This window comes from Neodiprion virginianus, chromosome 2, assembly GCF_021901495.1.
Source record: "Neodiprion virginianus isolate iyNeoVirg1 chromosome 2, iyNeoVirg1.1, whole genome shotgun sequence".
NCBI classification, from domain to species: domain Eukaryota; kingdom Metazoa; phylum Arthropoda; class Insecta; order Hymenoptera; family Diprionidae; genus Neodiprion; species Neodiprion virginianus.
The window spans coordinates 15216893-15238603 of NC_060878.1; the positions used below are offsets into that span (position 1 = coordinate 15216893).

A 21711-nucleotide genomic window follows, 5' to 3' on the forward strand; every position below is an offset into this window, starting at 1 on the left:
CCATTATACTATATAATCCGATTGGGTCGCGAAGTGACATCAATAGCCTTAATTATTAAACATATATTTTATGCGTAATCTATGCAGGAGACGGTTTTGAGGAACCCGAAAAATCGGTCTAGATATATAATTAATAAGCTGTAAAATTTGAAAAATGCATACCGCAGAAAACACTCACGTATGTTCGCTTTTTAGGTTTAGCTGTAACAGGGTCATCAAAGAACACGGTCAATAATTAAGCGGCATTGATGTTGATTCGGAGACCTGCACGCATTTAAATATTTCGGAATATGGGTAAAAGGCGTATACACCATTCCGTGGCAAATTGATCAACGGTCGTTATTTGTTTTTCCTAATTCCTGAGCAGAACAGTTTTACAATTTTCCGTCAAATTTTTGAATTCAATTAAAATGAAAATATTTTTTTCATCCTTAAAAACAAGGTTCCTCACCAAATGAGCAATAAATTTGGTATCACGAAAAGGCAGTCATAGTTGTGTTAAATAATGTATGGTTCAAATTTCGTACAGAAAATCTCTACATAATACTGTGTGCATAATATTGAAGGACCTTCCGATTAATCAAGCAGCCACCAATGATTGTCAACAGCTGGGTAATTCTAGTAAGAAAAATTGATGTCTAATTCTAAATCCGAAGACGAAACGTGTTCGAAACGTGAAAGAATAGCGTTCTGCCAATCGAATGGACAACCTAGCGGTATTGCAAAATATTGACTGCTCGGTTTGAACCGTTTTTCCTGTTTTATCGGCAGAGCCTACGCTCAGCGTATGATCTTCATTCGACGGTTGACCCCAGCGTCTGCGGCTGCGCAGATGGAACGATTCGAATTTGAGGGGCCGTTTACGGCAGGGGAGTCCAGCAAGGGTCGGGCTGAAAAACGGGCAAGCGTTCAGCGGACAGCCATAATCAAGCGAGGTGGTTGAAGTAACAGTACCTTGAATCGACCGCACAGCTTCGCCCGTGAACGGAGCGCCAGCAGGCGAACGGCACAAAGAAAAATGGCCGCCAGTGCCGTCTTCGTGTCTTGGTACCGTTACTCGACTGTTCGCTACCGTTGCGCCAACCTCGGAAGAGTCAGAAGAGTATTTCCTCCGGTTCTGTCGATCCCTCTCGAGTCTTTCGATCCTCGCGCGTCCTTCCCGGCAGTGATGGACCACGCGTCGCCACACAGCCTCCAGTCCTGATCCGTCTGAAGAACTTTTTTTCAACTCGCAGGTTCTCCGGATTCTTTTTTTCATTTTATTATCATTCTATCAAACCGGGGTGCTCCAGCAAAAGTTGCAAATTTCAATTAGACGTGACCAGAGTCGTTTATGCCATAACATTGTGAGCCATGCAGTGCGTTGATATTGTACAATTTAGTGACGGGATTTAACCAGTTTTCAATAATGAAGATAATCAAAATATGGAATTACACTATTTGTTGTAAGTATCGCAAGCAAGTTGTGGTGAATTTCATCTCTCTTTTTATCTGCATTTTTCATGATCATACAATTTGAACGTGGAATTGGACTGTCCTCGAATTGTTCTCCGATTACAATTAGCTTCGTTGGAATCAAACCAGCCTAGTAATTTTTATCTGATTTCATTCTGTGATTAAATATCCCTGACGATTAGTTTGATTCAAGTCGATAAAAAATTCAAGACATAATCGCAATTTTGCGTGTCGATTTTGCAGAGAATTGTCTGCACTGCGGTGTGCAAACGGTATAATGAATTTCGTGTACATTGACGCGAAATTAAATTGCTTATTACTGCGCTATTAAGTTTTATGGGTATATACATATGCGATAAATGTCAATGCCCTTTGGTGAAACTGTAGGATCGTGTACATCATACACACGTGTGCAGCCTTACCCGTGTCAGTTGGATCATACTTTTTCATTATTCGATTCCTTCTATTTTTACTTCTATGTCTAAGCTGTGTTGACTTGATGTTAACAAATTAATGTTATTCTGAATAACGGAGTCTGGCGTTTTGACGAATGCTTAACGTCAATATCAGTGAAACAGTAAAGGCAATTAATCACGTCCAGTGTATTTCCCTGACGGTACTTTGTACCCATCTCATGAACGTGAAACTTTAGTATCATTGCTCAATCGCTGTGTCACGTACTGACAATTAGATAAAATATTTCAACATCGACAGCCAAGAGACGAATGGATAAAGAAAATGTGCTATAGAAAGTTGCAACAAAGTGATGAGGTCTCTTAAATGAATAGGGTACATTCTGTGAACCGAGAAACCATATAACGAACGGGGTCTCGCCATTTGACTTGTGAGTCAATTTCTGTGTCAGTGACCCGTGCATTCGATTCGCTAATATTAAGTAGGTACGAAGATTAAAATATTTCCGTCCGTTTCAATCGTAAAACAAGTCTATAAAAAACTATTAACTTACTCGATAATTAATGCAAATGGCAAAGCAGAAAATTATACACATAGCGCAAGAATTAGTGGAATTAGACACTAATATTATTACAATTTATTCTGCTAAAATCCATTCGCTATAAATCTTATCTTGCACATGTATGTAGGCTTATGAATATAGCCGAAATTGATCCAAAAAGTGTTTGTTGCACTACGGAATTAGTACTCATTGTTGTACTAAAGGGTGTGAGATTGGAAGGCGGCGGCGAAAGGGGGGGGGGGGGGGGGGGAGGCGCAAATAAGAAACAATTGTACGACTGAAAAATACCAGTTTTGTGTATATTTGAAATCTTGGAATTTGAAAAATTAGCAATAGTTATTCAACTACACTCATTATATCTACTCAAAACGACTTTCTTTCGACACTTTTCGTACGATAACTTTGCAGCCATTCACGCAATTTCTATGAAATTTTGTACTCATTCTACCTATTCTAATACATAGTACGTGCAGAAATCAGAACGATATGTGTTCGAACTATACTCTGTTAGCTATAAATAACACATGGCTAAAATTCGATAAATTCAGTACGTTCTGAGGGAATTTAGAAAATTTTAGAATGTCTGTAATTTATAAGTCACAGAGTCTAGTTCGGACCTGAATAATCTGCTTCCTACGAAAATTACGTAAAAAAATAGAATGTGTACGAAACTTCATCATAATGTTACAAATGGTTCCGACGTTAACGTGGAAAAACATTTCGAGTAAAATGAGTGCAAAGTTAATCATTTATGGACCGCATTTTCTCTTTACGTCTTTAAATGAAGATAAAACTATTAATTTTCAGATATAAAGATTCTGGTTACTTGCGAACCATTTCGGATTAGTAACAACTATTCAAAGTTGACTTAAAAAGTAAGACCGAAAGGGTGACCACCTCCCCTGAAAATTGTCGCTATTCAAATACCACAACTTAAGAAACACGAGTTTTATTTTTCGTGATCAAATGGTTGTAGTTCGTGAAACGGCAACCAGATGGCTGCGCTCTCTTGCAGGAATGGTTTTACCGTAGAGTCCAATCACCACAGAGAGGAAAAATGAACAGAATTTTCTCCAACCCCGCATATTTGACCTTAGAAAATGTCTTTTCTTCGTTTCAGTGTGACCTGACACATCGCGGACCGTGATGACGGGGCTTTTGAACATCTTACGACTAGAAGTTGAGGAGAATTGATCCGGCGACTCAGGTGATAAATTGAATATCGCAAAATACGGTTTCCCCATATTTCGCGAGATGTCAGTCGTCGAAGACGGTTTCCGGCTGGCGGGGGCACCTTCAGAGTCTTCGCTGACCAGCAAGGCGCGGATCGACGCCCTCTTCGAAGACACGCGTTCAGTCTGCAGCTCCATGTTGGGAGGCTGGTACGCGGAGGTGAATCTGCCCGCGATGACGTTCGACAATTTGGACGAAATCGGTGCCGAAGAGCAGAAACGAGTCAACAGCGCTGTCCAAGCTCGGATCGAAGCCATGTTCGCATCAGTCGAAGCTGAGACTGGAATCCCAGGGGAATGCGCCGCCGCCATATTGCCAGTGAGTGCGGAACCGTTTGTCCTCTTTTCCAGTTTCTTCGCTTTAAACATTTTAGACAATTCTAGTGTATGAAATTCAGAAGATTTTCTCTCTTCCTCGAGCGCTACTTCTTATTCGTTTGTCTTGTTTATTTTCTTCTTTCTCGTCTGCTTTTTTGTCGGGAATCGCGTGTCGTCCACGCTCTGCCAAGCGCATAAAAATTCATATAATCTAAACCACCGATTCAACTCGTTGTTCCCTAATGACTTTTCCTGTACGGTGAAATAGTTGAATTTAATTAACATAAGTGAAACCGCACCGCAATTGGTTTGACCGTACAGATAAATGCGATGGAACTGCAAAGGACATGATGAGACTAAGATCTATCCGAACTTTTCGATGTGAGTATCAGACAAGAAAAAATGAGACGGTGCCGAAATCAATCTTTAAAAAAATAAAATGTCATTCTTTTGAATTTGATTTCCTAATTCTTTTTGCTTCCCGTCGAATCCGTTAAGTGGATACCTACTTTAAATCAGAATATTTAAATATGCATGAAGTAACATTTACTTGTCGATTTCGATATGATATATACGTAAATAAATGGATAATTCAAAAACGAAATATTTAAACAAAAAAGAAACCGTACCGTTAATGGCGTATTTGCTTACAGTATACACAGCGATGCGCGTGTAATCAAAGCACGACTTTCTTTACAGCGCATTGGTTTATGCTGGTCGGAATTTTTAAGCACCACTTTCATTTTACTTTAAATCCGCGTTGCGTGCATTGCCAACAAGATTTTTAAACAGTTGAAGTGTGTATTCTTATGCCATATGTGATAGGTAAACGTTTAAATAAAGCAGAAAGTCGAAAGCATCGGATTTGTATAATAGGAAATATTATATATATATATATATCCATTTATTCGACGTGAAGAGGTGAAAATTTAAACTCTCTTCCGCAAATCGGTTTATTCATTCAATGAAGAGCACAACATGCTGTATTATATCGTATATCTTATGAAACCTGAATCTGGAAATAATCGCGGTCCTGTAACAGAGTGGGCGAAACGAATACATTCAAATCTTACGATTTAAATTTCGCTTAAAATAATCGCGATTCGAAATATCAACAGACGCCATTTTCTGCCGCAAAATGTACCGTTTACTAACATATTAACCCTTTAATTCAGTATGTGACACTCAGCGTCCCACCTTTTTTTTGTTTTTGCAACTTTTTATTTATTAAACTACTTTTTTCGTAACAACTGCCAAGTTTTCTGGGTCCACGTGGTCCTCGAAATATTTCTAAGTCTACAAAATTTTTTTAACCTTTTCATTTATTTATTGTAAAAAGAGCACATGTAAATAAATGATCGAAATTCGTACTTTTCTACGAAAAACAGCATTTTCTGATAATGCAACATGAAAATCCGAATGCTAATTTGTTCAAAATTTTTCTTCCTGTCGTTTTTGTTTGTCCACCATATTGGATCCACCATTTTGAATTTACGAATCCAATATCTCTCGGTCATGTAAGAAAAAAAAAAAAAATAGAGTTGGAAATTTTAATGGCGATAACGCAATTACTAGTGTTTAGAGAGAACACGTCATTGAATCGTTGTCAAAAAAACGTCACAATCTTTACAACCTACGATGATTTCACTAAAAGTGTTTTGATTGTAAACTGCACACGGAGAAAGAAGTTACTGAATTTACGAAATACGGCGATCAAATATGGAGAAGGGAATCTTTTCTCGAATCAATGGCATGTTATTTGATCCATGAAAAAAGTGGTCAAAATAATAATTTTTATCGTCAAATGAAAGAAAGTGAAGAAAAAAACAGAACAAGTGCGAGTAGAACTTTCGCCCTGAAGATTCCGTACAAACTTAATTCTTTTGCTTTTACGTGATATAACTACAAATTAACTATTTTCGGACATTTTCCTTTACTTGTACTGTTAGACCTTGCTTCTCTCCAAATTCCATGATTCTAGATCAACGGGAACTACCCCAGAGGTTTTGATGAGTGAGTTTGCGAGTATGAAAATATGTGACGCAAATAGCCATTTCTTTTGATTGCGTTGACTTAGAAGCTTGACATTTTCACACTTCCAAGCGACCGTAGACTTTAATATATGATTTTAATTTCAACTTGATACTTCCACCTAATCCTGAGAAAGAGGGTCTTGACAGACGGACAGACGAACGGAAAACAAAGTGACCCTATAAGGAACAGACCCTTATAACCTAATAACCTTAAAATCCTAAAAATTAAGAAAGTTTACCTGAATTAACAAAACATTTCGCATTTGGTAAATTAGAAAAATTTCTCTCGTGCGTAAGGAAAAAACAAATCTAGCGGCACTAATTGTCGCAAGTATTCACTTGGTGAATAAGCCTGCTAATCACTAAATACTCCAATATAGGTGAGATACTTGGGAGCTGCGCCAGTTGGAGGTAGAGTGGCGAGTGTCCGCGGTCTTCAGGAGCCCCTCCGAGACCTCCTGGGTAGGTTGGAAAAGTCGCTGCCAGCTGAGCTGGAGGTCTCACGACGAGGCCTGACATTTCGAACGAGCGAGTCAGTGGAGAAGACGAACCCCTTCCGGAGAATCGCGGTCTGGAGCGCGTTGGGTCTGAGATCAAAGAGGCTGGAATCTGGCGAGCTTCAATTCGCCTTCGTGCCGCTGGTCGGCGACGACGCGACTCCTTCGTCCTGCGGGGACGACAAGCACGCCGATCTCTACCGGACGATGAAGAGTTTGAAAAGAGGCGCGCGGTCCTGCCCGCCGATTTTCGCTGTCGTGATGAGACGTCCCGGCGCCGTGCGGCTGCTTGAATGTCACGCCTTCGTCTGTCGAGTCGAGGAAGACGCCGTGGCAGCAGCCGCTACGCTTTACCGCGCGCTGCTCGCCGATCTTGACGCCAACAGGCAGCGACCCAGACAGACAAACGGCGTTGGCCGTGTCAGCTTGGCTTCAGCAGCGTCGCTCTCCTCGAGCATCGTGCGGGACGCTCTGCCAACCGGAAGAAGCCGGCTCGGTCCTCCACCTCCGAGACCGACGGCTCCGCATCCCGTCCGCCCTCCGAGGGTAAAGAAGAACTCGCTGTCCAAGGACGAGGGTAGTTCCAGTGGACTCGAAAATTTGGTCGAGAGAAGCGGGAAGACCGTCGAGGTCAAGGCGGAGGACATATTGGAAGGAAGGAGTCGCCGGTCATCCGTCGCCCTGAGCGTTGCATTGCCGCTGTCGCTTACGGTCGATAATAACTCGGTCAGTCAGAAGGTTCTTCAGGAGAACAACAAGAACAATTCGATGTATGGGAAGTCGGTGATTTCAGCTCGGAATCAGAACCAGTATGAAATATTCCAAAGAATAGACAGTAACCGAAACGATATTAAGGACAACTTTAGGACCCGAGGGCATTCCGGTTCAACGTACGTCGGAGTTGAGACGAAAATTCCTGGACCTCGCAACACCGGGAAATTGGATGACGGGAAGCTGCAAGTTGAGAAGGATGATCCCTCGAATGGCGGAATAAGACGGCCGACTTCCAGCATCGGCGAGGAACGTGTCAACATACTTAATCAGAATCAGGAGAATATTCAGCCGACGAAGAAGCAGGGTTATCAAAGTCGAGCGAGCAGTGTGACGAGCGAGAGGAGCAACTCGAACGGGATTTACAATCAAATATCGGGTTCGTACAACATCTACGATCAAAGTGAGGCTAGCAAGCGCAGCAAAGATCAGAGGCAGGTGTACGAGGAGCACTTCAGGGACGTCGACAAGATTTCAACTCTGAATCAGGACGAAGACGAGGAGTATAACGAAAAAGGAAAGTCTTGGTACCCGAGAAACTCCGCAGTGTACAAAGGGCGTAATAGCCAAGAGGCTAAAGGTGCTAAAGTCACTGAAAGACAGTCTTCAGCGTCGAATGTCTCGCTGACGAAACCAGCATCGAAAAATACGCTCACCTCCAAGGTTACGGAATATTCGCAGCCGAAACCGCGAAGGAGCAGCAGAGCCGGCAGTGAACCTCCGAGAATCGGTCGCGTGGAAAATGATATGGTGTTTTCCTCCGCCGCGCAACAGGAAAATCGGCTCAAGAAAGCACAGAGTGATCTCGACTTGGACGGTGGCGATTTGCTGACTAGGGTTGAACTGCCCAGAAGAGGGAGCTTTCTGAACTCTAGCAGCACTAGAAAACCTGAGAAATTTCAAGGCCGCACTCCCCTAGGATTCACCGAATTGTTCGACGAGTTTCGGAACCAGGAAGGCCTTACCAGTGTCGACGATATTCTAGCTGCTATAATTGGTGAGTTTTTACCATCGTATGTTCTGTCTGGTTATTCATTTCCTCGATTCTGCTGTCGGGGTCCGTAAGGAGAGACGTCAGTAAAGCTCTATAATTTTTTGAGTTGCTTGAAAATCAAAATCATAATGAAGCTTCGGAAAAGAAATGGTTTTCAACTGGTTTCAATCCATTATGTTTCATACGTGTCCAGCTATTATTTAAAATAAGGGTAAAAAGTGGACTCTCTTAAGGAGTTCCTTACCGTATAATTTTTGGAGTAAATTCTTTTAAATGTAATCTCTATAGCAACTTTGTTTCCTACGCTCCTCCGATAAATGCAGATTTTTTTTTAATTGTTGCGAAACAAATTTTAGCGCAAGGGGCTTGTGGAAAAAGATCAATTTTTGCCATCATTTTAAATAGTATCTGCAGACGCGAATGAAACAGAATTGATTGAAAGCGGATGAAAATCACTTGATTTATGAAGCTTTATTACGAGTTTCAATTTTAGGCAAATAAAAAAATCATACAGAGTGGAGAACACTGCTGTGTTCCCTTAACGTGGGCCTGGATAATAAATATGGCGTCAGCAGTTGATTGTTTTTGATAAAACGCCGGACTTTTATTCATTTAACAATGCAGAGTAATATGACATATCAGTTTTAAAATTAAATAAGACGGATATACTAGAGTCTGTGCAATTCGAAAATCCCAATATTTAACAGTTGTAATAAAATTTAGAGTAGCAAGATACTTCCGAAAAAATTAGCTGATCTAAGTACGCGGGATAGAAAAACTACACGCTGATAATTCTTACTTGCGAGTTTGTCCCATTAGACTTTTTGAAGATTACTTTCTAACTTTCTGCCGATTCAAACAGTCATTATAAATTGTAAATAACGATAGTGATTTTGATGATTGATAAGGAGAACGACAAAAATTAACGTGATTCTAACTCAGATAGAGGCGAGGTGGGCAAAGTGGGCATATTAAGGAAATAATGTCAGAAGTTGAGATTTTGATCGTTGAATCTTCTGATTTTAACCAAAAAATGAAAAGTTAAACGAAGACGAGTGTATAATTTTTTCAAAATTAACGCGCATTAGAAATTTATTTATTCACTTGCATCAAGAGACAGTTACCATCGAATTAACTATATTTTACTACGACTAGGAAAAAGTCGTGGTAAAAGTTTGATGTTAAAATTCTCCGGATGCAACTAAATAAATAAATTTGTAATGTTTATTAATTTAGAAAAATTTTGATATATTATCGGGGAGGTTCACTTTCCCTGCCTTTTCTCTATACATTTCCTTCTCACGGAAATTAAAGTATACTTTGTTTGATTAATATTATACCGTTGATGTTAACCCAAATCCATATTCCGAACCGTGAGGCAAAAATACGTAGCGACATTCTTAGTCACTCCAAGTCTCTAATTATACAATCGAAACCAGTTACATCAATATAAAAAAGAAATATGTGTCAAATGAAACTCGTAAGTTTGGTACGTTATGGTTTATGTTACATGCAATGCGGTATAATAAGTTTGTCTCAAACACGTCCTGTAGTTGCCAGATTTCCAGACGTTCAACCTAAAATTCAACTATAAAAGCTGTCTATACTAGCTGGTCTAATCGAGATGCAAATTAACAGTAAATATAAGCGCAGAATCGTAAAATATAAATTACATTGACCAACCAACCTCGATGTATGAGTAATTAACGGGTTATTTTCAGAAACTTACCGTTAGTTTTCGATTACCTATACTTCAAACTAACCGTGCCCCCTGCAATAACGACTGAACGAATGACGTCACATGGGTATATCATGCGTTCATGTGTGATCGTCGAAAATGCAGACGTGACCCCGGTGTCGGAAGATTTTGCAGTAATAATCTATAAACGCGAACAAGATATGCAAAACGTAATGTGACACTTGCTCCGAAGCAAGAATATTCCATGTTTTAACTTAAAATCGGCATATTTATGTTTTCAAACTACAAACCAAACGATACGAATCTCGGTATCTCTTACTTGGCTCATAGCTTAATCAGAAAACAAGGGTATCCACTCAGAGAAAGGCATGCAGGTAAGGAATTTTCTGACCTGATTCGCCTGTCGTCGTATTTTTAGTACTCCAGCGATTTAGTGGCAAATTCTTTCCCCCAAGGCTTACATCTTCTCAGTCCCAGTTTCGTACGAATTTACAGCTATTCCGAAATTCATAAATAACAAAGCATTAAATATTTCACATCTGGTCGATGTTTTCTTTTTCGACAATTTCACAATTCCACTAACTCGCATATATGTCCGCAGCGTAGACTTTTAACGATTCGTTAATTTACGATTCGTTCGATGATTTTTTTTCAGATCCCGAAGGAATGTCCTTCAACGATCTGAAGCCGCTCTATAAGGAGTTCCTCCTGAAATTAGCTACGACCTTGACACGCGACGAATTGTACGAGCGTTCAGCGAGTATAATGCGAAGGCGTCGTCGACCGCAACGAGGTCGAGCGTCGCGACGCCCTTGTCTGCTTGGTCGGGCCATAAAGCGGTCAGTTTCCCGGCTGAAAGGCGGTCCGACGGAATTCACCTCGGTCATTTTTCCCGCGAGAAAATTGAACGACAGTCTGGGTAGCAGTTCGTCCTATGACGTCAGAAATACCAGGAATCGAGTCCTCACCAGTAAACTAAACCGTAAAAGATCTTCTCGATGCCGTCCGAAGGCCGCCATTGGACAAACAACCTCCGAAGACAGCGATACTTGTGAGTTGAAAACCGTTGTTTTATGTGTGTAACACACTTTCATTCCCATCTTAAGAGGATGAATGGTCCGTACCGTCGAAATCAAAAGTTATAAGAAAGATAGAAGAGGAAATCTTTATTACCGACTCAACGATAATATTTACTTTTTTTACCTGATAAGCGGGAGAAAAGTAGTATATGATTTCCGCGTATACTTTTTCCCTCATCCGCGAGAGAAAAGTGACTCTTTTCTCCCGCTAATGATTTTTGCAATTTTTCTGGTCTTCTCTCTTTTTTCCGATTTTGAACTATTTCTTTCTATATTATTATAAACTTTCAATATATTCAATAGTTATGCTTTCAACAATATTCTAGTTCTCAGTCTAATAAAATGATCACATCTACGCTGTAATGAAAAAATTATAATTATTATCAAAGCTAACAATGCTTTTAATCGCTTATTGAGATGTTTGATGTATTATACATAATATTTAATATCTAATTTGTATATAAAATAATCATAATTAGAATTGTAGTAAGTCTTTGTACTCAAATAATGACGATTTGAACTGATGCAATTCACACTTTTTGAAGTACTCGGCAAATTTACAAAATTGAATGATTGATGAATGAAGTTTCAAAATGACATTTTCAATTTTAAACTGATTAGATTCTTAAAAATTTTGTTCAACAAGAACTTACTCATGAAAGGGAATGACGATGTTACATAAATGTGCAGTATTTAATGACACATTTTTTTTACCTTATTTGATTTCTAAAAGTATTACTATGCAATGTTATCTGTGCCCATACGGTGAACAAGAATGAAAGAACATCCCTACTGCAGAGCTATTACAGAAATATGATTCTGAGCAAAGTCGAATAACACAAGCTAAGATACCAATAATTTGAAGGAAGGTTTTATAATTAGAAAGCTGAATACGATTGAGCTCTGGTACTTTTCATCCGGTTCCTATAACCTAAGCTTACTTTGATGGCAAATATGCAAAAAGACTCATATGTATTACAGTGGGATAAAAATCAGCAGATTTTAATGATTCTGAACGTAATTCTATACTAGTTAGAACGGATGTATAGCTAAAATCTAAATGACCATCTAAAATACGTACAATATAAGTAAAACGCATTAATTACGGATAATGTGCATATTATGGGCGGTCATTTAGACTTTATCTATACGTGCGTTCTATCTGAGTAACTATATAAACTCGTTTTTTAGATTGCTGATATTTTAGCTTGTGTTATTTGAATTCAATCAGAATCATATCTATTGCATTGCTTCATTCGAGTTTACTCTCATAAGCACAAAAAGCACTCGTGGAGACTTTTACACGATTTTATCTTTTTTCCTAATGTTTCATTTGTCATATGCTTTCGGGCCATTCATTCTTACGGGGGTGCCCTACTCGATTTCGACGTTGTCGTATATACCTCCAAATATCAGTGTCCACATATCTCAAACACAAAAAATGGTTTAGCAGCCCCATTATATACGCAATTCTGACCAAAAACACTCCAACATATTTTCATTTGACGCAGAAATAAAGAAAAGGCATGTATTTCACGAATGTATTGTTACGATTTCGTATTTCTGCGTCAAATGAAAATGTGTTGGAATGGTTTGCTGCGAAATTCCATATAGAATTAGACTGTTGAGCCCTTTTTCGCATTTGAGATAAATGGACTTGGATATTTGGAGATATGAACGTCAACGTCAGAATCGAGCAGGGCAACTCCTTGAACACGCAGAACTGAGATTTCTAAATGTGAAATATGTACCTAATTATTTTCTTAAATATTGCTACGTGTAGCGTTGACGCTGTTGAATAATTTTCTAGTTTCGACAAACTTTTACGATCGGAACAGGTTTAATCAAACGTAATCAAAGATTTCATGGGACTATTGACAGTGTTGTACAGTATAATTGTTTGACAATTTATACAGTGTCTGTCTTATAGATAACGGTGAACCTGGCGGTGAACTCAGGTTTAAATTTTATTCCCAGCGCCATTTTGATAATCGTGATTTTTTATTTCATAGCTTTCTTGAATGCTCACAGGCAGACGTTTCGGCAGAGTAGTAGCAGCAAACCGAAGTAGCAGCGGATACGTCAGCTGCAGTGAATGTAGCTACGATTCAGAATCGTGCACGTGCGTCTCTGCGGACAAATGCTACTGCTCTTTGTCGCGGCGCGTATCGGCGCCGGAAATTCCCGTCGCAACGGTGATGTGTTCGTGCGACACGGACAGTTGTTCCGAAAGCAACAAGTGCTACTGCGCCCGAAAACTGCCAGTCCGACAGCCGACCATTCTCGAACAACTCAGACAGCACGGCATCGTCCCGTCGGAAAGCACCCTGAGTCGCGCTGGCAGTCCGCAAGTCGTCAGAACTGTCAGAACAAACAAAAGTTACTCCTCATCCAGGAGCTTGGAGTTCCACAAGGTGAGAGTTCGAATCAGGACGACACCATCTGGCGCCAAAGAATGGCGTCGCATTAAATTGTACAAGTCTTTTTATTCCCTGTCTTTTAGTGTCTTTTAACACTTTTAGTTTTTAGTTAATTAGTAAGTTACATTTTTAGTTTTTAGTTTAGTTAGTTTAGTTAATCTTTTAGTGATCAGTGTGACACTGATTGATCACTTGGGGTGAATATCAGCATTAACAGCAACATTTTTCAAACTCGTCGTAGAGTTTTATAGTACCGTAACTTTGCCGATGTTTTACAGTATTTAAAGAATCAATTTTGGCTAGGAAAACTAAGAGAGCTTTTTCCGTGATCCTTAAACAATACGTAGATATTTTTTTTAGATTTTTAAAACTCATTCTTAAAGCAGGATATCATTTTTTTGGAGCTGGGGCGAAAATCATCCCCTGTTACCGTTATGCAATTCTAACGAAGTGTGACCAATTAGGGTTAATGTCATAAAATAGCAGTTTTAAAGCTAGCATAAACTTTTCTTCGCTTGGTATTGGCACAATGTGCCTAAAACGATTAGTAGTTGTTGCTTCAGTGCCATGTTGATCCACCACGATTACGTGAGATTTTGAATTGTGAACTTGATTTTACTTTTCTAGGTTCGCCCGAGGGCAAACAGTTCGGATAATCTGGCTTTGGACTACGACCTTTTCAGTCCGGGTAAAAACCCTCGATCGACATCTGCGAACAGCGATAAGGTATTGGTAGTCGGTGCAAGAGATCCGCAAGGACGTTTAATCTACGTTGGAGGTACCGGAAGAGGAAAGCGAGCTGCTGCCAGTGAGACTGGCAGATCGAGAGCGCACCACGAAGCGCTGTCGATAAAAAAAAGTGCCGAAATTGCCGCGGTATTTGGCAGCTCTGCTAAGGTCGGGAGAAGAGCCAGTAACGCGTCGAGCTTGAAAAGTTCAGCGAGCATGGAAGCTGGACTTGGCTATCTACCTTGATTGACGCAATTAGTATTATAATTGCCATTTTTTCTGTACATAATACTACGAAAATTTGTGCAGTATGCCAGTTTGTATAGATGGAGAATTTGACCAGTTACCAGCACAAGATCAGGTTTCCGACAAAAAAAAAAAAAAATGGAAGTTTCTCGCTTTTAGAAGCAGTTTACGTTAATATTTGCGAGGAAATCTTGTCGATAATTTATGGGTAATAGGAGATACCGAAAAAACGTTTATTCTGGGTGTTAGCAGACTTCAGTCGCTGGCAGTAAATATACCACACTAACTATCATTCCACCATATTTAATTATAAAATCTATTTCTTTGCATCCATTTTACTCTGTATTGATTCACGGTCAGAAAATGGAAGGCCAACGACTTGCACGATGTTTTCTGTTCCTTCGTACGTTTGTTAAATTCATCGAAAACAATCAGCTGATAGCCCAATGTGACACCATATTGTCCTAATCACGCCCATATTGTCAAGGATCCCACGGGTCAATAATGTAACGTATTGATAACTAAAATCTGTGGGATGATGTAGTTCTCAGAAATGTATCACATTTTTGAGTTGATCGAGTGCTGATAATTATATCTAGTCAAACTTGTCTAATTACATTGACCACTCGATGCGCAAATGGTACGGGAACGCCGAAGACGTGGAGAACGCGCTTGTAAACGATCGCCTTCGAAATTGTTGGCGGTGTTTTCAGACGGATTATATGTTTTAACCTGCCATCCAACTGCCAATTACCAACGTATTGTATATCAGTTGAGACATTGGTCCGCAAGATAAATTTTACCCAGACTGCAGGAGTCTCGATCTGAAAAAGTATTCATCTGAAAATCTTGTATTCTTGCAATCAGACAAGTTTGACCATAGTCGAATTTCTTACGCGTATACATTGTACCTATATGTGATAAGATAGATATCATGAATCTTTAGATGATATAAATATATGCAGCTATAATACTTTATCAAATGACCTCTAATTGTCACGGAAAGTCTCACTTTCTAGACAGATCACGCTACGGATACAGGACAAATTATCGACCTACAGGGTATTCGCATTAAGAACGTCACAAAATGTCGTTCTTGAATAATTTAATAGGACGACAGTATGAAATTCTCTGTCCTGATTGACCTGCTTTAAGTGAGAAATATAAGTGAGTATAGGATAATAAAATCGTACTACTAGTATTTCTTTGTCACGGTTTATTTTGGTTTAAAAAAAAAACTTAAATGTGTCAGGATAACAGTGTCATTGATTACATTATATATTTAAAAGTTTTGTCAATTTTTGATGGAATTTTTACTTTTTTTTAAACTGAACTAAATGATTTATTATGTTATAAAAGATTTAAGGGAAAGTGCAATGTTTTAGAGTAAACCCAGTTCACTGATTTAAGGGGAAGTGCAACATTTTATAGTAAACCCAGGTCACTAAAATTAACTATTCATTTGTAGAATAATTTTAGTGATAAGGTTTTCGTATTTACGTATTACAACAAAGTGTCACGATTCATGTTTTAACTCAACGATTACCACGGAAGAGTAAAATTTCTCCTATGAATCGTTTATATATTCTTCGTCCATTTTTTTGAATTTTTCCTCGTACTCCTCAGGTATGTTTACTTCCCTCAAATTGTCCAAGCCGATCTCTTCCTCTTTTCTGAAAAATATTTATTAACTCTTCTGTTTTATTGTTTCATTATGATACTAGTAAAAAAGTTTCAAAAACTTCTTATAGTCTTTTGAAGATATTTCACAGAAATATACTATTTTTTCGGGCAGTTCTGAGAAAAATACTGGTTTTTTTTTCAGCAAAACTTTGAATTGTTCCAATAACAACTCGGATTCCGTTCGAAACTGTATGTTTTTTTGTCAAAAATATGAAAAACTTTATTTCATCTGGCTGTTTCTGACAGAATCGAGTTAGGGGTGAAAATCGAATCAACTTCTAGAAAGAACTCATATTTTGACAGAACTCCGTTTTGTATCACAGATCTGAAAAATTCCGAGTTCTAGTGGTTCTGCGTATTTTCCGACCGTAACGCGTTATGAGAAATTGGGATGGCTTTGTGAGAGTAATTAAAAACTTTTGAGAAGCAGTTGAAATTAAACCATCTCAAATGCAGCTGAGAAAATCTGGACATTCATAAAATAATATATTCATTAAAACTATAATTGCGGAATCTTTTCAGAGAGTTTTCAAACATAGCAATTTTTTTCCACAAATCTGCCGACATTAATTTTCTGCATATAAATTGAGAAATGTCTTCAAAATTTCGAGAAATTACTAAAATTTTTCACTTATCAGAAACAATTAGAAACTGTCTAAAAATCAGAACTAACTTGAGCAATATATCCACAACGTTTTCGCACGCCAATAGAACTGCTCTGTCTTTTTCCCACTTGTGAAATTCTCTCAGGATAACGTATACATTCTTATCCCTCAGTATTTCACGGCCTTCCTTTGTTGCGCATAGTTGAGCCAAAGCCTCCAACAGCATTGTTCTGAAGATAATATACAACGAAATATGTTATCACAGAATCCTAAAACTGTATTTTTTCTCTAGTGTATCTTTCTCCCGTTTACCTGATGTCAGGATCGGAATCTCTAGTTTTGTTTTCAGGCAAATACTGCAGTTCTATCGGAAGTTTGTCATTATCATCGTCGTCGAACTCTTCCGGACCAGCAAGGGGCAATAAAAGTCGAGGTAAAATGTCCACTTTAGGACCTAATAACCATGTATGGTATTCCGTATCAAAACAACAGTTTTTTAATGTGCCCACAATTCCGCCACGTCTTACCGTGCTTTCAACATATTCTGTGAAGGGAAGAAGTCTTTGAATGACGCAATGTTCTTTGTCCAATAAATATCTAAAAGAATAGAAAAATGTAAGCTGATCTATACAACTTTTCTTTGTATAGACAGAAGATTTGATAGTAGTTTTGTAACTTTGTGCAATTTTAGAAATAATTGGCATTTTACTAACGTTACTTTGTACAGAGAACATACCTTCGCATGGTAATAGATTGGCTAAGATTGCTGAAAACAGGGCCTAAGTAATGGAGGGTGGCTCCCTTTTCGTTATATTTCTGAGCCGTAAAGGCGGCAATTATTGCGCTCCATGCATAACCGCTATTATTAACTACCGCTAAAATTCTTTCTGTCAGAGAATGCGCTCGCGTTAAATTAGACAAAATCATGCAACATGGGTCAGCCAAGTCGTTCTGCTTATCCAAAATGCATCTGCAAATAACAAATAGAACTATAAGTCGGAAAAAAAATTTCAAATCCTATCTACGCTCATTTTTCTATTATACTTAATCCAAAAGAAACCAAACATGTTCGATTGTTATCCGATTACTAAAAATTAAGTAGAAAAACGTTAATTTGATAACTTCAATTTCATTGAAAAGAATTTGAAAATAAATAGTTAATCACGAACTGAGAAAATCACTGCATGAAATTGTTTATTTTTTCTAACTGAAATTTTTTCTTGGTGAAACAATTACAATGCCTATCCAGGTTCTTCTTTCTTTTTGCCTTTTGTTATCAACAAATAAATTTGTTATAATCTATGTTTAGTTAACTGAGAACTGATGAGGGCAATTTCATATTTTTACAATTATATGTTGATTATCATTAGGAAGTGTATCTACTACCTAAGGCAAGTATGTACTAGATTATCATTTGGTTTTTCATCTGGTCTCATCTTCGATGTCTCTGATATAACCAGTAATGCATTCGCTCCACCATCATAAGCTGATATGTTAATCAATGAAAGAGCCGCATCTTTGCAGACTGATGTTGAATTATCCTGTACCAGCAGAACAAGTTGCCTTACTATTTCAGGTAAGCTCAATAACAGCTCAATTCCATCATTGCTGCCTGTTACACCTGAAACAATAATTCGTGAACAATAAAACTATATTCAATGTAATTAGTCAATTCATATTTTGTGCCCGTCGTGTATGAAAGAATAATGAAGAGCATGTAACTGGTCTCGGCTTTACCCATCAAAATATGCATTCTTTCGTTGACCGAAGATTGCTAATAATCACATCTCTGGCAGCCAGATAAATGAGGCTTTTTGAAACTAGATAGGGGATGGGGTGAAGAGCTTCAAAGTCCCATGAACGAGTCACTAAATCTAGGGCAATGCTATTATCCCCATATCTTCAATGCCCTTGACGTTGCCGGAGGATTGCTAAAAACAACCGGTCACGGGTATCCTTTGAAAGCAACTACTAGGTCACACCGGGTGCGATAATTACATAGTGCCCTACATTTATCAACTTGCTTATGGGGCTTATGTTATTCGAGTATGTTACGATAAGAACTTTCTGTACGGAGCTTAAAAATGCCCCATTCAGCTATAAGTGTGAAGTTGGCCTGCGACCATTGAATTTTTCAAAAAATAGTGCGCCAAATAATTGCTCCTTAATTGCTCTGAATTACGCCCTAACTTTTATTATACACTCTTATACGGTTCTTACATTCGGTGTACCGCCACACGTCGTTCCTATTTATTGCTCCTACTTGCTAACTCTCCCACACTTCTAACTTCTAACGTGTTATACCTAGTCTCTATCCTGTCCTCTCTCCATGTAGCCTCACGCTACTCGCCATCAAAGAAAATTAACGCGATAGAATTTTTATAATGTTTTTTTTCGCAGATTCGTTCCTAATACCTAATAAAAATACTACTCAGTTTTACGGGGAGGAACCATCGCAAGCCTGTGTTATTGATTAATATCCTACCAACAACCCATCAGGTGTATTTACTTTAAGAGGGAAAGAATCCAGTTCAATAGTCCATAACAGACATAACATGGTTTTCAAGAAAATCAAAAAAAAAAAAAAAATCTCATCGGGCACGTCAGCCCCGGTAATAGCGCCAAATTCAAAGAAGTGTTCGGAACAAACCGATGATTATTAAAATAAAATGACATTTGATACTGATTGCTCCTTGACAGCTCGTAATTGCTCCGTAAGTCTCGTAATTTGCTCAATCATAATTTTCGAGAAAACTGGGAAAGAATAAAGGGCCTAGTGTGGAAGTTATACGAACGAACGGCAGACTTACAATTAAACTGGAATCCCCAGCAAGAAATTATCAATTCGGCCCAGGTGCATATTGCTTCTAATTGCTCCTCGATTTCTTATCAATTATCTATCAATTTTACGGTTTACTTCCCCGTAATTCTCGAGAAAACTGGGAAAAACGAAAGTGACTCATGCGTGGCCGAGGGTCGAGTCGTGGAAAATTCTCGATTCTAACGAAAAAATGATAATTCCACCCTGGTGCATATTGCTCTAGTTTTTACCAGTTTTCTCCATAATTAGGTAGTAGCAATTGATTAAACTGACAGAATACTTATAAAAATCGAGGAGCGATGACGAGCATTTGGCAGTTGGGCCGAACTATTATTTTTCCGATACGGACACGAGTTTGAAACTGAAACTATTCGACTGTCGGCCACACCATCAGTCGGTGATGTTTTTCCCGGTTTTTTCAAAAATTACGATGGAGGAAATGACAAAATTGATATATAATTGATAACAAATCGAGAAGAAATTGGAAACAATATGTATTTGAGCCGAATTAAATATTTCTATATAGGAGATTTCAGTGTAAATCTGCCGCTCGTCGATATAACCTCCAAACTACTCCCTTTGTTTTTTATCTATTTTCTCGAAAACTACGAAGAAGCAAATTACAAGACTTATGGAGTAATTACGAGATGCCCAGGAGAAATTAAGTGCTTATACATATATATATATATATATATATTAATTTAGGGATTATATCAAATCGAATTCGACAACACTTCGCTTCGCGAAAAGGCCCTCTTCGTTTTTTCTCGATTTATTCGAAACCACGCAGACGCAATTAACAAAAATAACATAAGATTGGGAGTAATTAAGGTACAATTGAAAGCAAATATCATTTCGTTTGAATAACCATCAGTTTGTTCGAAACACTTTTTTGAATTTGAACAGTTTTTTTTTTTAATTGGATTTTGTTGAAAACTGTGTAGGAGCAAATAATAAAAGTTAGGGAGCAATTGGAGAGCAACTATTTGGTACATGAATTCTTTGGAAATTCTGCGGATTTTTAAAATCCTCGAAACACCTGACGGCTGCCGAAGATGCATTTTTTGCGATTTTTTCGAGAACCGTGTGAATGCAAATAATAAAATTTAGAGAGCAATTAAGAGAAGTTGGGGAGCAATTAGTTGGTATAAAATCATTTCAAAAATTCAAAAATCGCAGGCCAACATCACATAAGTCATTTACATTTACCTGCTGTCTTTAATAATCTACAGTCAAAGACTCATTGCAGAAATACCTTGGTCGATGAAGGCAAAATTGTTGCATGTATCTCAGTTGATACTGAAGATATCTCTTCATCTTCAAGCCTACCTCGACTGAATTTAATTTCCATGTGGCGTGACTGAATCTCTTACGACATATGTTCATACAAATGCGCCGCTAAAGAAGTTTTCACTTCGATAACTCCTTCATTGGACGATTATTGTCATGTTATGATTTTTGGCCCTGAGGTGTTATTTAACAAATGTCCTAGTTAATTTCTTACAAGCTCAAAGACAAAAACATCACAATATGATATGATATTTTAGGTTAATGTAGACTTATTGATATTGGTCAATGAATAATCAACAGGGTAATAAACTTACTCAGCACGTGCTGCAAAGCGATGGATTTTAAATCCAACCGAGTTCCAATGTCTAAAAATTGTGATATTTCTTCAAGTGCTTCCATTAGCACGACTTTCACAATATGTTTTAACCGAGATCTAAACGCAACTTGACTCCACGGTGCCGTTATATGATACCGAAAGTTGAATCACATGGAATTATTACATGTACCATTGATTGTTAAATTTTGCTTGTGGATTATGAAATTCACGCATTATTCTCTATAATTCCACAAAATGATCTCAGGTCTCATTGGCAGATTCTGAATTGTGCGTACGGCTTGTGGATTCCGTCTGAGATTACTTTTGTACTGCACGTAGTAGACAACGCGCTGCAAAGCACCAAGCCGGTAAACAGACATGGCTACGCCCTTGTGTAACGTAACGTGACATAAAGTAACGTAAAATACAAGTGTAATCTGGTTGTCTGAGATTCGATCGAACATTTGTTTATAGTAGAAATAAAGTAATCTAGGGCGATCTTTGAGGTTTGCAACAAATGCCAAAGTCGCATTGAACGCTGGATGCC

General features: G+C 38.4%; 2 protein-coding genes across 4 annotated transcripts; one reads left to right on the forward strand and one right to left on the reverse strand.

The window, feature by feature from the left end:
- The first annotated feature begins 956 nt into the window (after positions 1-956).
- On the forward strand, positions 957-14631 carry LOC124297068 (uncharacterized). The gene is made up of 6 exons (XM_046747675.1): positions 957-1445; positions 3552-3982; positions 6395-8279; positions 10631-11026; positions 13086-13468; positions 14102-14631. The coding sequence occupies exons 2-6, from the start codon at positions 3686-3688 to the stop codon at positions 14447-14449; spliced, it is 3309 nt and encodes a 1102-aa protein (XP_046603631.1). The 5' UTR covers positions 957-1445; positions 3552-3685; the 3' UTR covers positions 14450-14631.
- Positions 14632-15650: 1019 nt separating this feature from the next.
- LOC124297070 (protein HGH1 homolog) lies at positions 15651-21529 on the reverse strand. Of its 3 annotated transcripts, XM_046747679.1 has the most exons (7): positions 20768-21106; positions 18475-18668; positions 18124-18358; positions 17474-17707; positions 17050-17334; positions 16806-16967; positions 15651-16122 (listed from the first exon to the last, which is right to left on the reverse strand). In XM_046747679.1, the coding sequence occupies exons 2-7, from the start codon at positions 18488-18490 to the stop codon at positions 16017-16019; spliced, it is 1038 nt and encodes a 345-aa protein (XP_046603635.1). In that variant the 5' UTR covers positions 18491-18668; positions 20768-21106; the 3' UTR covers positions 15651-16016. The 3 variants fall into 3 exon arrangements, with proteins under 3 accessions (XP_046603635.1, XP_046603633.1, XP_046603634.1); XM_046747677.1 differs by lacking the exons at positions 18475-18668; positions 20768-21106 and adding an exon at positions 21163-21529; XM_046747678.1 differs by lacking the exons at positions 18475-18668; positions 20768-21106 and adding an exon at positions 21163-21307 and having other exon boundaries at positions 16802-16967.
- Positions 21530-21711: the final 182 nt, after the last annotated feature.